Source organism: Salmo trutta, chromosome 3 (genome assembly GCF_901001165.1).
Source record: "Salmo trutta chromosome 3, fSalTru1.1, whole genome shotgun sequence".
Lineage (NCBI taxonomy): Eukaryota > Metazoa > Chordata > Actinopteri > Salmoniformes > Salmonidae > Salmo > Salmo trutta.
The window spans coordinates 36694302-36717535 of NC_042959.1; the positions used below are offsets into that span (position 1 = coordinate 36694302).

At 44.6% G+C, this 23234-nt stretch overlaps 1 protein-coding gene across 3 annotated transcripts; it reads left to right on the top strand.

Moving 5' to 3' along the window:
* The first annotated feature begins 3773 nt into the window (after positions 1–3773).
* On the top strand, positions 3774–21592 carry LOC115174653 (C-terminal-binding protein 2). 3 transcript variants are annotated; one of them, XM_029733412.1, is made up of 11 exons: positions 3774–3947; positions 5369–5409; positions 6187–6353; positions 11785–11939; positions 12783–12927; positions 13107–13313; positions 13528–13742; positions 16279–16409; positions 16598–16725; positions 17122–17263; positions 17451–21592. In XM_029733412.1, exons 3-10 carry the CDS (start codon positions 6296–6298, stop codon positions 17244–17246), a joined length of 1164 nt encoding a protein of 387 aa, XP_029589272.1. In that variant the 5' UTR covers positions 3774–3947; positions 5369–5409; positions 6187–6295; the 3' UTR covers positions 17247–17263; positions 17451–21592. The 3 variants fall into 3 exon arrangements, with proteins under 3 accessions (XP_029589272.1, XP_029589257.1, XP_029589267.1); XM_029733397.1 differs by having other exon boundaries at positions 17122–17242; XM_029733407.1 differs by lacking the exons at positions 3774–3947; positions 5369–5409; positions 6187–6353 and adding an exon at positions 9131–9372 and having other exon boundaries at positions 17122–17242.
* The last annotated feature ends 1642 nt before the right edge of the window (positions 21593–23234 follow it).

Below are 23234 nucleotides of genomic sequence, written 5' to 3' on the forward strand. Positions count from 1 at the left end.
TCAGGGCTTTGTGATGGCCACTCCAATACCTTGACTTTGTTGTCCTTAAGCCATTTTGCCACAACTTTGGAAGTATGCTTGGGGTCATTGTCCATTTGTTAGACCCATTTGCGACCAAGCTTTAACTTCCTGACTGATGTCTTGAGATGTTGCTTCAATATATCCACATCATTTTCCTCCCTCATGATGCCATCTATTTTGTGAAGTGCACCAGGCCCTCCTGCAGCGAAGGACTCCCACAACATGATGCTGCCACCCCTGTGCTTCACAGTTGGGATACAGTGAATTATAAGTGAAATAATCTGTCTGTAAACAGGCTGGAAGTTGGAAATATGTATTTTCCGGATGTTGAAATCAGGCAGATTTTTGGTTCTGAATGAAAGTTGAAAATAAGTAATTATAGACGTCTATGTTTGGGCCAAATCAAGGTTGGTCCACACCGGACAAAATCTGAACCAAACATAGACGTCTTTGATTGGTTCAGATTTGGTCCGAATCAGACCAGAAACCAATGTCTGTGCATGTGGAAATCAAGGTCGGTCCGAAACTGCATCAAAAAAAGAATTTCAAAAGGCATCAGAGTTGATCCGTGCTTACTGAGGTGTAGCCTACAGTGTACACAGAAATATCATTTTATGAATACCCATCTATGTGGTAAACCTACCATTTTTAAAACTGGCCATTGCATTGGCTTTACTAGTCCTGATTCCTGTGACTAATCAATTTGGCTATTTAAGCTCTGAATATCAGCTACCCAATTTTATCAGGAGTTATCGTGATCAGCTTATGATCAGCTTGTTAAAATATTGATGATACAAACTTGAAATCACTGATCAGGACAACCGGATGAAACTCCTGGACAACAGTTGTGATTTCCTATTGCAAATTGTCCATTTTACTTTGCATTTCTTCTTTGCCAAGATAATCCATCTACCTGACAGGTGGGGCATATCAAGAAGCTAATTAAACAGCATAATCGTTACACAGGTGCACCTTGTGCTGGGGGCAATAAAATGCCACTCTAAAATGTACTGTTTTGTCACACAACACAATGCCACAGATGTCTCAAGTTTTAAGGGAGCGTGCAATTGGCATGCTGACTGCAGGAATGTTCACCAGAGCTGCTACCAGATAATTTTATGTGAATTGATCTACCATAAACTGCCTCCTATGTCGTTTTAGAGAATTTGGCAGTACGTCCAACTGGCCTCACAACCGCAGACCACGTGTATGGTGTAGTGTGGGCGAGAGGTATACTGATGTTGGTGGTGGGGTTATGCCCCATGGTGGTGGTGGGGTTCTGGTATGGGCAGGCATAAGCTACAGACAACGAACACAATTTAAGTTTATCGATCGCAATTTTAATGCACAGAGATACCGTGACAAGATCCTGAGGCCCATTGTGATTTATTTCAATTGACGGATTTCCTTATATAACCTGTAACCCTGAAATTGTTGCATGTTGTGTTTATATTTTCATTCCTTATGGAGACACCCTTTTTCCACAAAACATATTAATGCACTAGAACTGATATGATGGCGACATAGCATTGGAAAACGACTTTAGGTGCACTGGAGCTCTTTAGATAAATTCGCTCAGAGGTGGTTGAATGTAAACTGCATTCTAATGTCGACTTTTCTTATGGATAACAGTATCAAGCGAAGGGTTTTACTCGTGCTCAGTTTTAGAGGATCTGGAGCACTGCGCGAGTGAAAATTTGAAACCTAAGTTAAGGAACTCCTTCGCATGCTTGTGTTGTGGGAAAAAGTCCACAATTAAAATGACATTAAATGTGGAGAATGATAGGCTACATTTGCATCTGTTGGCCATCAAGTAGTCTATTAATTTCTATGCCATTGCAGGCTACTGTAGCCTACCATTTGATACAATAAATATATATTGAAAGTGTTTCTTGCACAGATCCCCTGTCCAACTTTCATCACTCAAACTCTCCTGTCGGATTTATCTAGTTATGCACATGCGCAAACAGGATTTATTTACAATTATAAACTGGGTGATTTGAGCCCTGAATGCTGATTGGTTGAAAGCCATCGTATATTAGACGTGTACCACGGGAATGACAAAAACATACTTTTTACTGTCCTAATTACGTTGGTAACTAGTTTATGATAGCAATAAGGCACCCCAGGGGGTTGTGGTATATGACCAATACTGTGGCTAAGGGCCGTTCTTTGTGGTATATGGCCAATATACCACGGCTAAGGGCTATGTCCGGAGAACAGCCCTTTGCCGTGGTATATTGGCTATATACCACACCTCCTTGGGCCTTATAGCTTAATCATAGCAGTCAAAACGAGCTAAATTGACATCCATTGATGGAAAATGATCTAGAGAGTTTAATAAGGGTGATTTATCTTTTCTCTTGCGACATATTCATAAACTTGCAAGAATTATTATTTTGATGGAAAACAGAATTTTGCTTCTTAGCCTACGTTGTTAAAAATGACATCAATATTCCTTCTTTATTTGCTCACTAACATTATGGAAAAAGGGTTTATTGGATAATTATAAACAGGGTGGTTCGAGCCTTGAATGCTGATGGGTATGACAAAACATTTATTTTTACTGCTCTAATTACATTGGTAACCAGTTTATAATATCAATAAGGCACCTCGGGGTTGCTCGTGAGTAAGAACAATTGGCCATATACCACACCCCCTCAGGCCTTATTGCCTAACTATACAATGGGTGGGTCCAATCCAGAATGCTGATTCCAGTCGATGTCTGTTCCACAAGTTACCACCTGCTAAATATGTGATTTTAAAATGCCCATTTACCATGTTCCTATCTGAATGTGCAATCCACTGTCTCATCAGCCCAGCCAGGCACTTTATAAACTTGATCTCCACTATAAAAACAACAGCGATATTTGTATAAACCTTGCTGTTTGTCTGTCCGACATTTGCAACATTGTTTCAATATTCAACTTTGATCTCCAGCTGTCCCATAGAAATGAATGTGTAGGGAGTCGGGATGAGGCAGGCAGCGTTTTTCAGCCAGTCAACATCATGAATCAGCTAGCATAATTTTTTATGGATATATACAAATACATGTAAATTGAAAAAACTTAATACAAAACAAAGTGCAGCTAGTTTGCAGTCTTTCCAGCTTCCGTTTGAAGTGATGGTGTTAACTGTGTTGTTGGCTAGCTCCTCTCATCAGGCGAAAGTGCGCCTCATTCGCTCATAATTATGGATATCCAAATGTCACTAGAAAACAGCTTAAACAAATGCGGCTACTTCGCTGTTATTCTGGCAGCACTTTTTGACCTGACTGTAAATTGGCCGTAGTTGGCTAGCTAGCAAGCAAGGGATAAGAACGTTGCCAGTCAGTATGTCAATGGAACATTTAGAACGAACGACGGGGTCGCGTCCACAGAACAACTGATCGACTGGGTCGTGTCTCTGGCAACCGAACCGAATGACCGACCAGCGGGCTTGGGTAGCAACCTTAGATTTGTGTCGGGACAATATCTCGTGGAAGGATGAAATAGTATGAATAAATGAAAATATGTAAATTATTATTTGAATATGTTGGTAACCCATTGTATAAAAGTGATAATGCCCTCGAAGCAGGGCCAAATGTGTCAACTCCTCTTGCTGCAAAAAAAAATCTGGCTAGTTTTCAGGCCTTTGTGTCAGGTTTTCAAAGGTCATTGGATATACATTTTAGCTGGACCTGGCAACCCTGATTGGTTGCACTGTTTGACCACCGCCGTGGAAGTTGAGGGCGCTCTGCCTTCCCCTCCTTCCAGTGCCTCTCACTCTGCCTGTCCGTCACACGTTGTGTACACTGGTACGGCGGGAGGCCTGACCCCCCATGAACCGGCGACTTCCTCTTTTTCAGATTTCATGGCGATCGGGAGAGAGGGAAGACCACCGAAGCACGCACACTGTCTCAATCCAACCGAAATACAATTATTTAGGTAAATAATCCGCCGCTCGTGCATTACTCAGTTACCGGGGTAGCGAATGATGCACGCCTAACGTGCACGTTGGGGATATCCACGTTTTCTCCGTGATCTTTCGTTTCTGAATTTCAGATATTCACATTGTAGCGCAATTCGCTAATAACGAATCGGACGAAATGGGCTCCACCAGTACGCATCTCCCACACGTAGTAACGTTAGGCTAGCAAGCAAGCTAACTTGCTATGCTAACTATCCAACGGTAGTTTGATGTTTGTTAAAATATAACGTTAAACTAGCCACCATTAGGTCGAACTTTTCGTGTATTTTTGGGATGCTTACAATGCGTTTTGTTTAATTCAAATATGGTTCCGATAATAAGTAACGATATGTTTTATCTGGCACGGTTAACTGACCAACTAACCTTAGCTAATGTTAGCTTACTGGCTATCTAGCTAGCCAGATGCGATAATAAACGGTCGTTATTAGTAGCCATCCAGTTAATTTAATGGCTAATGTTAACTAGCTAGCTAACATGGCGGCTTTGCAGAGTTTTGAAACTTGTAGCTAGTTGTTCGATAGTGAAATGTAGGTTATCAGCCATATGTTGTAATGGGTTGGGCTTGCAAACAACTGTATTGGATACTTTGTATCAACCTTGCTCTTATTAAATTATTAACTGCCATTGTTTCCATAACCCAGTCACTGTTGATTACTTTGTGATGGGTTTCAAGTTTGGAATGCATAACGTTAATCATCGCTACATTTAGCATTTATACGTTTTGGAACGTTATCCCAACCTCTCAAATGATGTGATTCTTAAGTGTCATAGTTAGAGGTTTGAATGGATATTTTTAATTATGTAAAGTTAGGCTGGCTAATTCTTCCTCACATTATGCCAGTGTACGTCATCAAATGGTAGCCAACTAGTGTTAACTGTTCTCTCTAAGTTGGAAGTCCAGTTTGTAAGCATAACTTGTACACATTATAATATGGCAGACACCCCTGTCCAAAATGTTAGACACTAGTCTTCATCTAACAGTGATCAAGGCCTAACTACTGTTCCACAAGCACTTTTTGTTATAATGCCTTTCCTCATTCTGCCAAAGTACTCCATGTTTAGCACTCACCTTTTTTCTATTGGTTAGGCCTAGAAGTGACTGATGTTATTGTTATGAGTGGGCTCTGGGCATGTTAGAGGTGGGTCGGTAGTTATGAGAATACATCTTATATAGTCACAAACTATTTATTCTTAAATTGGGTCGTTTGGAGGATGATTTGGGTCACGGGAGGACAGTCAACTTCTAATTTGCGTCTTGAGATGAAAAAGTTTAAGAACCCCTGTCAGTTATCTAATCTAAGTGTATATGTTTGTGTGAGAGAGCGAGTGAAGAAGGCCCTCGGATAATAAGACCATTTTTTTTTTTTTTGCTTGACAGTGAGATCTAAGCAGACAGACACTGAACGGATTCTCCTGCTGGTAAGTCAGCCACTCCTCCATATGGTCACTAGTCTTTCCGTTTAGAAAAATGGAAAGTGCACCATCTCTTTGTCCCTCCTGTTTAGGTAATTTATCTCACACCATTGGATAGGTGAAAGCAAGGGTTATCAACTACATGGCTTTCACCAATCCAGTCAAGTCAGAGTACGTATAATCTTTAGGGAGAGAAGAATGGATGCATTTTTAAAGTACTGAAACAGGCCAGAGGTTTACATTTACCACCTAGAAAGCAGAAGTCAGAATACACACTCACCAATACCACACTACGTGGGTATGTGTTTATTTGGGTGTAAGTTCCAATTTCGTTTGATGCAATATTTTACAATGCAAGTGTTAACAACTTGGGTTGCTTCTTTTGTACCAATAAAGTTTGACAGAATTTGGGAGGGAGAGAGAAGACACACTTTTTTGTTGTTGTGTAAGAACATAGGATTATAATTTATTTAGTAGATGCCTAAACCTTAGTGCCCTGTGTTTATTGTAACTTCTTAAGGCTGCTAAACTTGAAACCACATTTGCATCAACTAACCTCTGAAGATCCTGCAGCAGTAACTGCACCCTACTCTAACTGTGATAGTGTGGTTTTTCCCTCTCTCAAATTGTCGAACTTTATTGGTGCGAAGTAAGCAATCCATGTTGCAGAAGCAGTACAACAGAAATTACAAATGAAACCTTTCACATTCTAACCGGCCACAACTCTGTCTCTCTTGCGCTCTCTCCCCCTCTCAATTGCTATATCTCTCTCTCTCTGTGCAGGTGTTGCTCAGCTGGCAGTAGTGGTTTCTAGTGCTGGTGTTCTGTTGAAGGGGCTCCTTAGCGCTCTGTGCTGTTGTCTTGCTGTGTCCTGGGTTAGGACTGCCAGCCTATGGCTCTAATGGACAAACACAAAGTAAAGCGACAAAGACTTGACCGCATTTGTGAGGGTAAGGAGCCATGTTTTGCGACACACTCAAACGCGCACACAGACACTGATCTCATACAGACACGCACGCACTCACACACTGAGCATCTTACATCTTGTATATTTCTATAATATGCATTTGAATATTACGATTTCACAATTCATTTTATCAGGTTATAGTCATATGGTAATGAGTATTCTCACATGATATTCTCACACCTCCATCACAAATTCATAATACAAAATGGTTTCTACAGGTCTGATTTGGTGTATCAGAACATCCTCCAGAGAGGATGTGCAGTTTTCTTCAAATTGATTGAATGTGTGATTATCACATGCCTATGTCTATAATATTTTGCACTTCCAGTGCATTCGGAATGTACCACTTGACTTTTCACATTTGTTACGTTACACCCTTATTCTAAAATTGATGGGGGGAAAATTCCCCTCATCAATCTACACACAATACCCCATAATGACAAAGCGAAAACAGGTTTTTAGAAAATTGTGCAAATGTATTAAAAAGAAAAAACAGAAACCTTATTTACTTAAGTATTCAGACCCTTTGCTATGAGACTTGAAATTGAGCTCAGGTGCATCCTGTTTCCATTGATCATCCGTAAGATGCTTCTATAACTTGATTGGAGTCCACCTGTGGTAAATTAAATTGATTGGACATGATTTGGAAAGGCACACACCTGTCTTTATAAGGTCCCACAGTTGACAATGCATGTCAGAGCAAAAACCAAGCCATGAGATTGAAGCATTGTGTCTAGGGTCAGATCTGTGGAAGGGTACCAAACAATTTCTGCAGCATTGAAGGTCCCCAAGAACAGTTGCCTCTATCATTCTTAAATGGAACAAGTTTGGAACCACCAAGACTCTCCCTGTAGCTGGCCAAGCTGAGCAGTCGGGGGAGAAGGGCCCTATGGTCACTCTAACAGAGCTCCAGTGTTCCTCTGTGGAGATGTGAGAACCTTCCAGAAGGACAATCATCTCTGCAGCACTCCACCAATCAGGCATTTCTTTAGGGGGGTAAAAAGGCACATGACAGCCCGCTTGGAGTTTGCCAAAAGGCACCTAAAGGACTCTCACACCATGAGAAACAAGATGCGATGGTCTGATGAAATCAAGATTGAACTCTTTGCCCTGAATGTCAAACGTCACAAAGATGAACGGAGCAAAGTACAGCGAGATCCTTGATGAAAACCTTCTCCAGAGCGCTCAGGACCTCAGACTTGGGCGAAGGTTCACCTTCCGACAGGACAACGACCCTAAGCACACAGTCAAGACAACGCAGGAATGGCTTCGGGACAAGTCTCTGAATAAATGTCCTTGAGTGGCCCAGCCTGACTTGAACCCGATCAAACATATCTGGAGAGACCTGAAAATAGCTGCAGCGATGCTCCCCATCCAACCTGACAGCTTGAGAGGATCTGCAGAGTAGAATGGGAGAAACCCCCCCAAATACAGGTGTGCCAAGCTTGTAGCATCATACCCAAGAAGACTCAAGGCTGTAATCGCTGCCAAAGGTGCTTCAACAAAGTACAGAGTAAAGGGTCTGAATACTTTTGTAAATATATTTCGTTTTTTTTGTTGCTTTGCTTTGTCATTTATGTGGTATTGTGTGTAGATTGACAAGGGAAAAAAAAGATTAAATCCATTTTAGAATAAGGCTCTAACGTAACAAAATGTGGAAAAAGTCAAGGGGTCTGAATACTTTCCGAATGCACTGTACATCAGCTGCTAATATGGAATATATTTTATTAATGATCAGCCTATTGGTTTGTGGAGTGGCAGATGGGATATAGGGCTGGGAATTATTACAATGCTTTGTTGGCGATACGATATGTATTGCGACTCTCACGGTTGTATATGTATTGCGATTTTGTGATTCAGTGTTCCACACATATTGCTCACCATATGTCTGCTGCAGAGAGACGAGAGAGCATGAGAATGAGTTTCATCAGTCATGGAAATAAAAGTGCTGAAAATAAATTTGTCTCCCTATTTCAAAAGAAGATGCAGAACAAGCTATTAAGGAAAAATACTGGAGTTTTGGTGCCGGTACAGCCAACTAGCTCAAAAATAATATTGCGATATTGTCACAATATAGTCCAAAAATAATATCCTGATATGTAACTGTATTGATTCTCCCCCCCCCCCCCCATCACTAGTAGAATAGTGTAGTGATGGGTCGGGGTTAGTCAGAGAGAGCGCAAAATGCCCTTATCTCACTTCCTGTTTCTGTCTGTGGGGATTTCAAGAGGGGTTAGTGGGTGGCCAAGCTGGTGTGCCTGAGCTATGAGCCGTGAGAAAGAACGCCAAGGCAAGATACAAATGATGAGGATGACTGAGTACATGACAGGCTAGGATAATAGACCAGTTAGATTACAACATGATCAGTGTTTTTTGTTGTTGTTGACAAAGACTGAAATTAATTGAAAAGGTAGAATGGTGTCGCTTTGGCCTAGACGTAAAACAAATAAATTGCTATTGCAAGTCATTCCAAGCCTCAATTTGTAGTGTATACAAATGTCATAAAAAGGTAATGAAAACATAAAATATTTTAAATTCTGGACATATAAGACAAAATTCTGGTCTGTACTACCCCAGTCCAAACAAAATAAATTGGTGCGAGCCCTTGGGTGATATTGAGATAAAATGGAGGGAGTTGTCTGGGAGAGTCAGGTCCCCTGAGATGAGTGAGAGGAGCAGGGTGAGGGGTCGCGGCCGTGGCTACAGGGAAACGGGCCAGCTGTCTCTTTAAAAAACAACAACAGCCAAACCAGACCTAGCCACTGCCTGGCTATGCTAATGAGGTTAGTGCTGGTTGGCTGGCCCTCAATGGAGCCGTCCCTGATTGGAGCCGGCCCGTGGGGGAGGGGCTGGGTGTGGATGACAGCAGGGACCTAGCCAGCCGAGAACAGTCTGACAGAACGAGAGAGAGAAAAGAAAGAACGATAGAGGGAGAGAGCGAGGCGAGAGAGAGAGAGAGAGAGAGAGAGAGGAAGACAGGCTGGCAAACTTCATAATGCAAGGTTAGGCGCTTTGTGTGTGTGTGTGTCGTTAAATGTGTTTGTGAAGGAGAGCTTGAAGATGGAAGGGGGTGATATGGGCTTGGGTGTGGTGTTGCCGACGAGTGTGTGTGCCGTTTCCTTTTTGCTCAGCGTGTCCTTGTAGCGAATTGAGCAACTGTGTGTGTGTGTGTACGGCGCCTGCGTGTGTGTGTGTGTGTGTGTGTGTGTGTGTGTGTGTTATTGTGTGTCTGGCTGGAGGTTGGGTGGAGTAGTGCTGCATTATCATCCTACCCTGCCCCTCCCCCTCTCCCTGCTCTCTCACACACACTCCTTAAACCGAGGGAAAGAGAAAGGAGGAGGAGGAAGGGAAAGAAAAGGAGGGAGGGAGAATGAATGAAGCGCTGAATGAATTGCATTGTGTGCGCGGCCATGCTTGTGCTCCATAAGCCTTGTACGCTAGCGTCCTTTACTCTAAATATTTGTGTGTTTGCGCTTCTGAGGCTGCCTTTTGTTAACCAGTAATTGGGAATCCATTGTGATCTCTGGCATGTGGAGATTAAGATAAAGGAAAATGCTTTATGTTTTTTTTTTTTAATGAGATGCAGATTCACTTTCTTAAGCCTTCTCGGCTAGGCCCAGTTTGGAAATGCTTTGACGTCACAGGAAGCGTCCACAAATATTTGTCTTCCACCGCCTGCCTGCCACCAGTTCCTATCCTACTCCCCCCTCTCTTTCTCCCTCCCCCACACTCCCACTATGACACAGGACATAGTGTTTGTGCATATGGATGTCTGTTTGTGTGTCTGTCCCTGCATGCGTCCTGCCCTCTGTCCAAGTGAATGTTCCAGTGAGACACATGCACCCCCCCCCCCCCCCCCCCCCCCTTCTTGTCCCCCACCCCAGACCATACACCTGTCACGCAGAGACTGTGTGTGTCCTTCTGGTCTAGGGCCCAGTGGTGTGGTCTGGTGTGTGTTACGTGTGTGTGAGAAGGGCAGTGCGTTCCGATTCAAAAGGCCAGTTCATGATTAGTTCAGTGTGAAGGAGAGGCAGAACGCAAAGACACACACACACACGAATATGTCCTATGATGGTAATGGTATCAGTGGTGATGTTAGCTTTTGTTGCAGTTGGCCACGGTTCTCTAGTGACCTTTGGCACAGATGTTAGCCTTGTGCTTTGTCTCGCATTCTGGCCACTTGGTGCTCAGTGATGATTGAGGATTTCGATGCAGACGCAGGGCCACGGCGGACAAGTGTAGCCATGTATCAGTGGCGTGTGTTTACGGATGTGTGTACAGAACGTGTGTGTTTGGGGGGGGGAGGGGGGCTCCAGAGGAGGGAATTTAGGTCATGACTCAGTCTCTCTCTCTCTCTCTCTACCCCCTCCCCCCTTCTTCCCTGCACCCCGCATCTCAACCCCTCTACTGCCCCTCCCCCATCCGTCACACTCTACCTCCCCTGGCACTGCAGCCAGCTACAGTGTAGCGCCACAAGCCTTTTCATCCTTTACTCTGGCTGGAGTCAGGGATGTGGGTGGTGTGTCACTCAGTGTGTCTTACATGTGTCGTCGTAGCATGTGTGTCTGAATGCCGTGGGGTTGGATGTATTGACGTTGTAGGTTAGTTATTTTGTTGCCCCCCCCACCCCCGTCTCTTTGTCATCTCAGATGTGCTCTCTGCAGCAGCAGATCCAGTTACATATTACCATTGCGTAACCATCACACGCAGCCACTGATCCCTCAGGGTGCCAGTGTTGACAAGGCCCTGGCTGTTTTGTGGGGACGGAGGAGAGCGCATCATGGGACTCACTTTGGGAGAGTTTGCTTTGGTGGTGGTATCATGTTAGTGGTCACTGGTCAGACTCACTATTCGGGTTGTGCCTGCTTTGGCCCCAGCACTGACGATGCCAGTGGCTATTGTCATGCCTGGTCCAGTTCAGAGGGATTTTAATGGTGTGCACGTGTGTGTTGTAATGGTCAAGGCAATGGTGCGTGTAGAAGGTTTAGGGCAGTGACTCATTTTGCCCTGGTCCAGAGACTCCAGAAAGATTGTTGAATCACTAACCTCAGTGAACAGTCCCATCTGGAAAAACACGGTTCGCCGTATGCGGTGTTTTTGACTTTATCACACATTCCTAAAGGAAGCCATTTTGTCTGGGCAAATTATCAACTTGAAATGGACTGTAAACGTCAGGTGAACACTTATAGTTTGATGGTTATAATATGTACATTACATTTAAAAAAAAAAATAATAATAATAATTGACCTGTGCTGGAATCAAATTCACAACCGTTAGTGTGTCAAGCACCATGCTCCAACCTAGCCAGCCGTTGGAACCAAAGCAGCACGTACGATTTTAGAATGCAACTAATTTAGTGACCTTTCATAACGCCAAATCATGTCTTTAACTGTCCCCCTCTCCCCTGTGTGCAGGCATCCGCCCCCCCATCCTGAACGGGCCCATGCACCCTCGGCCCCTGGTGGCCCTGCTGGACGGGCGTGACTGCACCATAGAGATGCCCATCCTCAAGGACGTGGCCACTGTGGCCTTCTGTGATGCCCAGTCCACCCAGGAGATACACGAGAAGGTAGAGCGAGACACACACACACATTAGGAACACCTGCTCTTTCCATGACAGACTGACCAGGTGAAAGCTATGATCCCTTATTGATGTCACCTGTTAAATCCACTTCAGTCAGTGTAGATGAAGGGGAGGAGACATGTCAAAGAAGGATTTTTAAGCCTTGAGACATGGATTGTGTATGTGTGCCATTCAGAGAGTGAATGGGCAAGACACATTATTTTTTTTTTTTTAAAAGACTGCCTTTGAACGGGATATGGTAGTAGGCGTCAGGTGCACCGGTTTTAGTCTGTCAAGAACTGCAACGGTGCTAGGATTTTCACGCAACAGTTTCCTGTGTGTATTGAGAATGGTCCACCACCCAAAAGACATCCAGCTAACTTGACACAACTGTGGGAAGCATTGGGGTCAACATGGGCCAGCATCCCTGTGGAACGCTTTCGACACCTTGTAGAGTCCATGCCCCGACAAATTGAGGCTTTTCTGAGGGCAAAAGAGGGTTCAACTCAATATTAGGGAGATGCTCCTAATATTTTGTACACTCAGTGTTTATAAGGCAACATACACTGTCTGGTTGTAAGCTTCCTGTTAATTTGGCTATAAGCGGCACTTCCTGATTTCTAAAATATGAAAGAAGTTATTCAAGACTACCTCCTGACTGCCAGCCATGTTTATTTGAGTATTTATGCACTGTCCCTTTAACGCACTGTCTAACCAGCGGTATGATGGTGTGTTAACCCTGTAGGTGCTGAACGAGGCTGTATTAATTTGTGTGATGGCCTTGTCTGACGGTGTGTGTTAACCCTGTGTTACCAGCTGTATAACGGTGTCTGTGTATTAACCCCGTAGGTGCTGAACGAGGCAGTGGGGGCTCTGCTCTACCACACCATCACTCTCTCCAGAGACGACCTGGATAAGTTCAAAGGCCTCCGAGTCATTGTCAGGATCGGCAGCGGCTTCGACAACGTCGACATCAAAGCTGCAGCTGAGCTGGGTGAGTCATGCACGAATACACACACGCAGTATGCCGATGAACAGGTATACACACACACACACGGATGCATATTACACGTAATCATATACACAGCCTTTCCAAGCTCTGCCCCATCACTCCTCTCTTTCCTTCATCGCACCATCTCCCTCTCTCCCCTCCTCCCCATCTGCCTCCCCCAGGCATCGCAGTGTGTAACGTGCCAGCGTGCTCGGTGGAGGAGACGGCCGACACGTCCATGTGTCTGATCCTGAACCTGTACCGCCGCGTCACCTGGATGCATCAGGCCCTGAGAGAGGGCACCAGGGCCTCCAGCGTGGAGCAGATCAGGGAGGTGGCCGGGGGAGCTGCCCGCATCCGGGGGGAGACGCTGGGCATCATCGGCCTGGGTGAGTGGGGGTAATCTGGGCTAGGGTATGGAGGTTGACAGAGTTACTGGGTAGTGGAGAATGGGGCTGATTTGGAGCAGCTGATTTTGACTAGTGGCCCCTAGTCTGGCCTGTTTTCAGTCTGCCAGAGGCCCTGGAATTTGCTTTGGGTGCCTATGTGCCCCACCATGGAAATACAAACACTAGTTACCCCTATGCATTCCTCTCTCTGCAGGTCGTGTGGGCCAGGCGGTGGCTCTGCGGGCCAAGGCGTTTGGTTTCGGGGTGATCTTCTACGACCCCTACCTGCCTGACGGAGTGGAGCGCTCCCTGGGCCTGCAGAGGATGGCTACGCTCCAAGACCTACTCATCCACTCTGACTGTGTCTCTCTACACTGCAGCCTCAACGAACACAACCACCACCTCATCAACGACTTCACCATCAAACAGGTACACAATGTCATAGACACACATCACACACACACGTACACACACACATTTTATGTGTGTTTTAGGGCTGCCAAACTATTTAAATAATCACAATTCATCTAAATGTTTTAATTTGCTAAAATTTGTCCCTTAAGAAAAAATTACCCTATTAAAAAGCAGTTTTAGTTACAGGCGTGCTATGCTTTTTATTGTAAGGGACGGAAACACAATCTGTATAAGAAATAAAATACAATGTTTAAATGATCTACATGTAATATTTTTGCATTGTAATTTCAGAAAATGTCATTAATATATCTGAAGTAATAGTGGAATGATGGTGTTTCACAATATTTTTTTCCTCCCCAAAAAACACAAAATTGCATTCTAATGGTGCGGCCTTCTTATTGGTCAACAAAAGACGGACTGGCTCTTGTTGTTAAATTGACTGGGCATGAGCCGCGCGCTAACCGAATCCGTTAGTGAGCGATACTTTATACAAATCGTTCAGCCCCAGTCAATTTGACAAGAGATTTGCTGGGCCCAAAAATATTAGATGTAGCTCTTTTTTAACTCGACATACTTACTCCCTCTCGTTAATGTTCTTGAAGTTTAACACTTGCGAACACACACAAACAAACAGTTAAACACTTCAGGCATTCTCAATTAGTGTTCTCCCAATTTCTGATTTGGAGGGTTAAGTACAGAAAAACAGAACTGTCTCTATGGACACAAGGGGCATTTACACCTGTTCAACAATGATATGAATTCCACAGAAGACAATAGCTCAGCCAGGTCTGAGTTCATGTAATAACAGCTATTAGATGTAGCCTAGGCTACTTCAACATGAACTAGTCACAAGCTGTTTCTACAAAAATTTTGATTATTTGCTTAAATCTTTTGACCTGAGAAATGCAACCACAACAGTACCTAAATGGAATGGATGTCCTGTTCTGGTTTAAAATCATTGTGGGTAGTTAGTTATATCAAGAGGCATTCAACCATGACATTGTAAACATTATTTTGGTTAGCTAGCCAACTTTAGCATAACTAGCTAGCTACTTTTGTCCAAAATATGTTTTTTTTGCTGTTATCTAAAGAAACTCCTGAGAATGTGTATATGGTTGAGCTTTCTGTACGTTTTCCTTCATAATTGTTGCTCAAAGCTGCGCGCAAAGTGGATGTTTTTAAGGGTGTTTTCGCATATAAATCCTCTTTTCAAATAATTGATCTCAGTCCTATTTAAAGTGATCCAAAAAGAAAATCTAAAGAACTCAGTTGTCTTTGTATTCACGCTGCCCTTGCCTTTGAATGAGGACTCAACTCTTTTGCCAGTTCACTTCACCTTTACATTCGCATTTCTATTTTTTGTCGAAAGGAACCAAAGATATTTGTCCAACATTCGCTCAATGCACTCTAGTAAAAGTACAGGACAAGCCATTCCATCAGAACGTGCTATTGGACAGCTAGATATACCTACTTACATTTTGGAAGCTAATAGATTACATTTTGTTAAAGGACGAGACATAATAATTGTCATCAGAAGATAATATTAACATGTAAATATTATTGGTAACAGATGAACTACCAGTAGATTAATTGCAGATTAAATAATGCTGTAGGCTACTGACCCTTCAACAGCTAGAATGAATTTTGTATCCATGTTGTGATTCTCACCAAATATGTTGTCTTTTCACACTATTCAAACCCCACATTCGAATAAACAGTTTATGCACCTCTCTTAGCCTATAGGTCAACATATTGCAAACAGAGAATCTGAACATCGTGTCAGTACAAAACACACGCATTTTTTGAATTTCTCTGCGTCCTTGACAATCGCTAATCGGCACACATTTATTTATGTGAACCGGCACATCCTCTTCTCTCTCCAATGTGAAGGGGTTATGGCAGGGGAAACGGTGTTGCAGTAGTCCAGCGTGTGGTGCGGTAAAAATGACAAGCAAACCTGGGGAGCTTTGTGTTTACGTTGTCCTAAACAAAAAAAGGGAACCGGACGTCCGAATTCAAGCGAACCATACTCAAACCACCTCTCGAGATGGTCTCAGTTCGGTTCGCTTAGGGCGCTCTTTTGAGGGCTCTAAGTTCCTATGGAGTGTTCACACTCCACGGAGTGGAACCGCACTGAATTCACAAAAATTGTCTGAAAGGGACCAAGTGTGAGAACACCTTAAGAGACAGATGGCGCTACATAACAGCAGCTGCAACCGAGTGCAGGGTCCGTGCGGAATAGGGTCTGTGTGGAAACACGTGCGCTTGTAAGGGGTCCGTGCGGTGAAGAAATGAAAATGCGATTAATGGCTTAAAAAAATTAATGCCTTTTTAAAACTATAACACCTTATTAACTCATTAACAGCCCTAGTATGTTTGTAAATTCATGTTCTTACATGCATATACAGGTAACTTTCAACAAAATGGAAACACTTGACTAAATGAGGGATACAAAGTATATTAAAAGCAGGTGCTTCCACATAGGTGTGGTTCCTGAGTTAATTATGGGAGTGCGTGTGTATATAAAGTGAACCCTGTGTTTTGTGTGTAGATGCGCCAGGGAGCGTTCCTGGTGAACTCTGCGCGGGGAGGGCTGGTGGATGAGAAGGCTCTGGCTCAGGCCCTGAAGGAAGGACGGATACGAGGAGCCGCACTAGACGTCCACGAGACAGAACCCTTCAGGTACACACACACACACACACACACACACACTGGATGTTCACGAGACCGAGCCCTTCTGACACACACAGCCCACTGAAGGATCCTAGCCTGATTTCGAACCCCCCACAAGTCTGTTTGACCGTGCAACCCCCCCCCCCCCCCCCCCTCTCTCTTTCCCCCTCTAACCCTAACCCTCTCTGTTGTTGTAGTTTCTCCCAGGGCCCTCTGAAGGATGCTCCCAACCTCATCTGTACCCCCCACACGTCCTGGTACAGTGAGCAGGCCTCCATCGAGGCCAGAGAGGAGGCTGCCAGGGAGGTGCGCCGTGCCATCACTGGTAAGACCCCTAACACTCAGCTTCAGCTAGTTAACACCGCCTGGGCTTCCATCCCCATCCTAACTTTGTATTATTAGTTATTACGTAGTGATGAATTGATTATTTCAGTGGCTTTATATAGCTTGAGTATGGCTGCATGTTTTGAGGTTCTGGAGTGGTCCGGTGTTATCTTACCTACACTCTTATTGTTTTTGCACAGAAGAAAAATGAAAATCAATGTGGTGAGAGTTTAAAATGGGTCCAAAAAAATTACAAATAAATGCATGTGCAGGAGAGCATTAACACCCTGAGTGGCTTGTACGGCACCCACCCCCCGAAAATGGTATCCTGGTTATTAAAGCAGAGATTGGGGGATTTATACGCTAATCCCTTGTCCCGCTGTCTGTCCTCTGTTAGGGCGTATCCCAGACAGTCTGAAGAACTGTGTGAATAAGGAATATCTGATGGCAGCATCCCAGTGGCCCAGTATGGAGGCTGCAACAGTCCACCCTGAACTCAACGGAGGCGGTGCATACAGGTGAGACCCTCAGCGGTTAAGGTGAGCACAGGAGGACAACCAAGTCAGGAAGTGTATCATGATTATTATTATACTTCATTTTATGCTAAATACGATATCTGTTCTTCACAGTCGATTTGGTTGTTGATGAATGTGCTGCGATGTTGTTCTCTCCTGAACAAGGCCCTGATATACATTCTTTCTTTCTCTCGCTCTCTCCACACGTCAGGTTTCCTGTGGGTCTGATTAGCGTAGCAGCAGGGGGTCTGACGGGGGCGGGAGCAGGGGTAGAGGCCCTGGCACACGCCATCACCCCTGTGTCCCATCCCCCCCACACCTCATCGCCAGGGCAACCCAGCAAGGCGGAGGCAGACAGAGACATCCCCTCTGACCAATAGCACCCCAACATTCCTCCGTCACCCCTGGAAACCAACAACCCCACCCTCTCCTCCCACCACCATCATCATCACCACCAACCCTCCTCTCCGACCTCAGGCAGATTGACACTGGGGTTCCGGTTTGATCCGGTTCGATCTGGATCTGTTCAAGCGCCGGTCCTTCAGAACACAGTACCAGCCCAGGAGTGACCTGCCGTCCACAAAATCCCCCTCCTCCGTAACCCTTCCTCGGACCCACTCAACCCCCCTCCATGGACCCCTATCTCCCCCTCTATCCATATTCCTCCCACAACAACAAACCTTCAGCAATAACTGTCTTCTCAAGTATTCAATTGGATTGGTATTTTCATAATTTTTTTTTTTTATTCTTTTGAGGAAAAACAAAACGTTTCGTTTTTGTTTTGAGTAGCGTTTCTCCAGCGACGCTGGACCGAGAGTCTGGCTGTTATGATCCGTGAGAGAGGCGTGAAGGGTTGGCCCGGCGTACATTAGTGGCTTTCTGATGTTACTGCCATCCTTTCTCTTACGCATCTCTCTCTCTCGCTCTCTCTCTCTCTCTCTCTCTCTCATTTTAGAAAATGTGTACAAAAGTAAGACACACAACACATCGGGCTTCTGTTGTCCCGATAATTCCGATCCTGTTCCTAGATCTGTATCTAGCTAGCTTTAGCCAAGTCAGCTAAAGCACATACAGATCTGGGACCAGGCTACCTGATTCCCTGTCTGTTTGCTAGTGTAGGGATGAATAATGTCAGTGAAAAGCTGAAACCTTAGCAAAGCGTGTTACGTCTCCTCTGCCGCTACAGGGCCGTGTTAAACCCTGTGAGTCCTGTCTCTTCTCCTCAAGATGGTGAACCTTCTCCTTTGGCAGGCGACAATTCTCTTCCCAGCTTTTAAGATCCCCTTTTTGGTGGTCTAACGGCCGAGCTCCTTTTGTTCCAGCGCCAGTCACTTCCTGTTGAAAGGTCAGGTGGATGGCGTCCTATGTTGCGCTCTGTGTCGTCACTCAACAGGCCCTTGCCCACGACGTGATCTTCTACTCGGCAACAGTTATGTGAAGCGTTTATTCTGTAAAGGCTGTCCCCTGAACCAGTGTGGTGTGTAGCTTCAAGATCATGTGAGAACAGTTTCATATCAGTTGGATTGTGGCTTTTCACCCCCCCCCCCCCCCCCCCCCCAAAAAGTTAAACTATTGTTCAAGAGCCTTTTTGTTTCTCAGAGGCACTTAACTTAGCACCAAGTACACACACACACAGCGAGCTTGCAACATTGTTAGCTAGGACCGAGGTTTGGCCAGCAGGGGGTGCCACTGCCATCTGAATGCTCAGTCTGTGGCTGCGCTCAGAGAGAGGGGCAGTGATTTGGCTGCAGCGTTGAGTTGCGTATAACCAGCCTGACAGCTACCCCTGGGTTTTCTTAACACGTCCACGCGAAGCAGTCAGCCATAGGGAAAGGGGAAGTACAACTCTTTTTGCCGTGACGTCATTAATTACCTGCTGACTTCCAAAGACGACCAGGACGAGTGACAAGGCAAGGACTTGCTGTCTTTCTCTCTCCCAGACCTCTCAGATCTACATCCCAGTCCATCCACCCAACCTCTCTCTCACCCCATCCAGCCCTTGAAGAACTCTGCTCTCCACCAGTGCTTTATCAGCAAGTGTGGATCCACCCATCCCTTTAAGATTGGGCAGTGTAGCCAGCGAGTTGATTCAAGCATCCCTTTAAGAAGACAGATATTCACCGTTCCCGTTAAGACCGAAGGGAGAGTGTGTGGAGTCTTTATTCTTACATAATCATAGTGGCTTTTCAAAGGCGACCGTGTTGTCTGCGTGTGGACCCCCACCCATCCCCCACTGGTTGTATTGACAAGTCGTTGTCTTTCTGAAAGAGTAGTCCCTACGAGTAACTCTTAACGCCGTCGTCTCTCGTTGTTTCAAGGGAATACCTTTTTTCTAGTACCTCAGTAACAGATATTGAATGTACGTTCAAACCCTTTTCTTTTTTGTACAGCTTTTGTAGAGACCCCTTTGCTATTCCTGACCAGAAGGGTTGTGAAAATCGAAACAATGACGATGATAAATAAACACCCCACTCAATAACCGAGTTGACCAAACAACTTTTTAGGATTTCTCTGCAGTTTTTTTTCCACTGTCAAAAATCTCAGGCATCGAGACCAGTTACTTACTTATCTCTCGTCTTCACCTTAAATGTTATACTTCATTTGTTTCTCTGTGAAAAATGAGCACAATGCTTTCCCGTGATTCTACAATTCGACATCAGATTCCAGTTGATCTGACAAGCTTCTTCAACCTCCCGCTCTACAGCACAATGAAACTTGGATTCAAATTCAAAGTGTCAGCATGATCCGTTTTGATTTTCTAGAATGTAGAACTATATGCCTTTCTACTCTCCCTAATGTCATGCTGCTCCAGCTATTGTGCATGTGAGGTATTTTTGGAGGGCAAACGCTATTGGCCTAAAGATTGTCATCTTGTTGTCCACCCTTTGCTCCCCAGTGCTTAACCCTTAACCCAAGTTGCCATTTTGTGGTGGTCAGTAACCAGTGATGTACAGTTTTTCCCCTTCCTACCAGAGTCTATGAGGACATGGACATGAGGACATTATAGACTCCTGTGTCATGTGATGAGTATATATTTTTTTAAATATCCCCCATAGTTTGAGTTATGAGCTTAAATAGTGACCTTAAATTGCCATTGATGATATTGATGACACATTTTGGTTGTTTTCAGTTCATCAATGTGTTCAAAACCAATAATTTTTTATTTTTTGACTCTTCATTTGTAATCGCGCTCACTCTCTCTGTGTTCTACATGTTGTACTGAAACATTTCAGGAACAAACGTTTGAGGTTTTTTTGTTGTTGTCTTAGCCGCCCTACTGTATTTAGCCTCTCCCTGTATAGTAACCGTAACTGTTAACTCTCCCTGTATAGTAGCTGTAGAGTTGCCATGGAAACACTCACTGCCTTAAACACAGTTGACCACAGTAGGTGGAGTAGGAGAGACACACAGTCAGACGAAACCCCGCTAACAACTCACACCGTAAGGTTGTTATTCAATCAAACACCGGTGACGAGGTTTCCCGGATAAGTCAAAAGTAACATGCTCTCCACAGAGCTAAAAAGGGTATTTGATTTGACGTGCAGTTGAGTGTCTAAGTTCCACACTGCAAATGTTTTGTTGAGTACATCAGTCAAAATATGCATTCTCTCAGTCCAGAAATAACATTTCTGGGTTAACCAGGTGAGCCATTTTGATTGAATTTCCACTACATGTAGGTCACTGTCAGTGCTACAGACTGAAGGAAAGTCCATCTGATATTTCACTCTGGGGTGTGAGAATGTCGTCCCCCCATCCCCCGTGCTCCGGCGCTCTGAAAGTCTCATGGCCAGCCCCGAGACTCTGGGCAACAGCGGACACCGATGTGGTCTGTCAGACCAGCTAAAAATGATGGATAGAATTGGTCACTTTTCTCTCTCAGGGTTGAAATGCACACATATCCTTTCCGCAGCCTCTTCCTCTTCCTGTCTGTTCTGTGTCCCGCGCTCCTCAGGATGTTGAGCAGTCTCCTGACTTCCAGAAGGCCCTCACCATTCTCTCCTTCTCGTGTTTTGGTTTTACCTTCTGTTCTTTGGCACTGACAACTAACCTTCATTTTGCAATGAATGAATAAATGTTTTAAATGAGCTGTGTGTAATGTTGAAAATTTGGGAAATGTATTTTTACAACATGTGAACATTAGGTTTTTTTGGGGGGGGGGTTGTCTTTCACTCATCCTTTGTTGTGAATTCATTGATTTACTTTCACCAGACTCATGTAACGTCTCCTGTAACTAGGCTCTTAAGCTTTTATTTTTGTTTTGTTTACTTTTTTTTATTAGAAACAATCATGTTTGTGATGGTAATTTCCGATGGTAAACTCCACACCGTATTTTAATAAAATCAAAAAAATGTACCCTTTGCTTTCTCGCCCTGCTTTCTTTCTGTGTTCTCTCTCTCTGTGTGAAACATGTTAAGCCTTTAACTCATTTGACTGACCGTTGCTCTCGTGCGTGTGTGTGTGTGTGATTTTCATGCGTTCATAGTGCAAGGTTTGCTATATAGCAGTGATGATCCAGGTGTGCTGCCTGCCTTCCTCTTCTCCTGTTTATAAAGTCCAGCCCTTGGGATGGGAGCAAGTTTTACAAACTTCTAGCTCCCTAACCAACTCTGTTACGATCCCTGCTTGTCTGTCTATACGGGTACAGGGGTGATGCAGTGCCAAGCGATCCAGAGCTCACAGCAGCTTTATGAGTAGGCAGGCAGGTGAGATGGGGGAATGCCAACCCCCAAATTGCCACCACATGTACCATCCCTAACCCCTGATGAGACTGTTCTTCATAAAAAGCAGTCTAAACCTTTTGGTCCCATTGCTGGAGGAAAGCCCCCCCCCCCATGGAGGAAAATACTTTCCTCAACAGAAACCAGCTTTTTACCAGGCTGATTCACTGGTCTCCGTGTTTCACTGTTTCCTACTCGGGGCTGGTTGTTGTGCAAAAGGCTGGGCTGCTGTGCTTTGCCCTGTCAGACCCCACACACACTGGCCCTGGATGGAGATATTTATCTGTCCCTTGTTTGTGTTAGACAGGGAAGGGGGATCAATACAACCTGGGAATACAGCGGTGGACCTGTAAAAATTGAGTTTAGAGGGAAGTTTATTGATTACTGTCATGGTGGGTTGAGGTCATATGATGGGAAATGGGGTATTTGTTTTGGGGTCATCGCTGAAGACCTGACTAGATCCTGCTGGCTAAAAACGTCTGTTTTGTTGACTAAGCTTTACTTGTAAAAAGCTTGCAAGCTTAGCTACTTGCAAAACCCTTAGGTAAGTCAGAGTAATAGACTTTTGGGGATTTGCGGGTGTAGTGTGGTGATGGGAGTTTTTCCTGGTCAGGAAAACTCCAGGCCCCGTGGATGAGGTAACTAGGGAAGGTTGTATGGTCTAAAGCGGTGTTTCCCCATCTTCGGTCCTGGAGTACCCCCCCCAACGGTACACATTTCTGATGTAGCCCCGGACAAACATACCTGGTTCAACTCATCGAGAGCAAGTTGAATCAGGTTTGCTTGTCCAGGGCTACCATAAAACATTCGTACAATGAAGGGATACTCGAGGACTGGAGTTGGGAAACGCAGGTCTAGGCTCGGACACACCAATAGCGTTTGCCAGCCGAGAGTACTTAGCACCTCTGAACAGAGTTCCGGCTGTAATTTTCCAACCGAGTGCAAACCGATTTTACATGTTGAATCACGTTAAAATGTTGGCAGTCAGACATCCACGAGCGAGTGCGGTCCCTGAAACCCAGTGCGCCAAACGATCGGCAGACAAAGCGGCAGATCAACATTCAGTGTGCTGCGGTCCTTAAGTGGGATTAAAAGTGTTTCTTGTTGACGCGACAGAAGACAAGCTCACATAATCTCTGTGCATGTATGCGTAGAATTAATTAACCGCGACAGACTCCACAGGCCCTCATGCTCAACCGTAGGATTGTATTAGCAACCCAAAGACAAGCGAACAAATATTTACCCATGCTCTCATTCCCATCTAAATATTAGTCTTT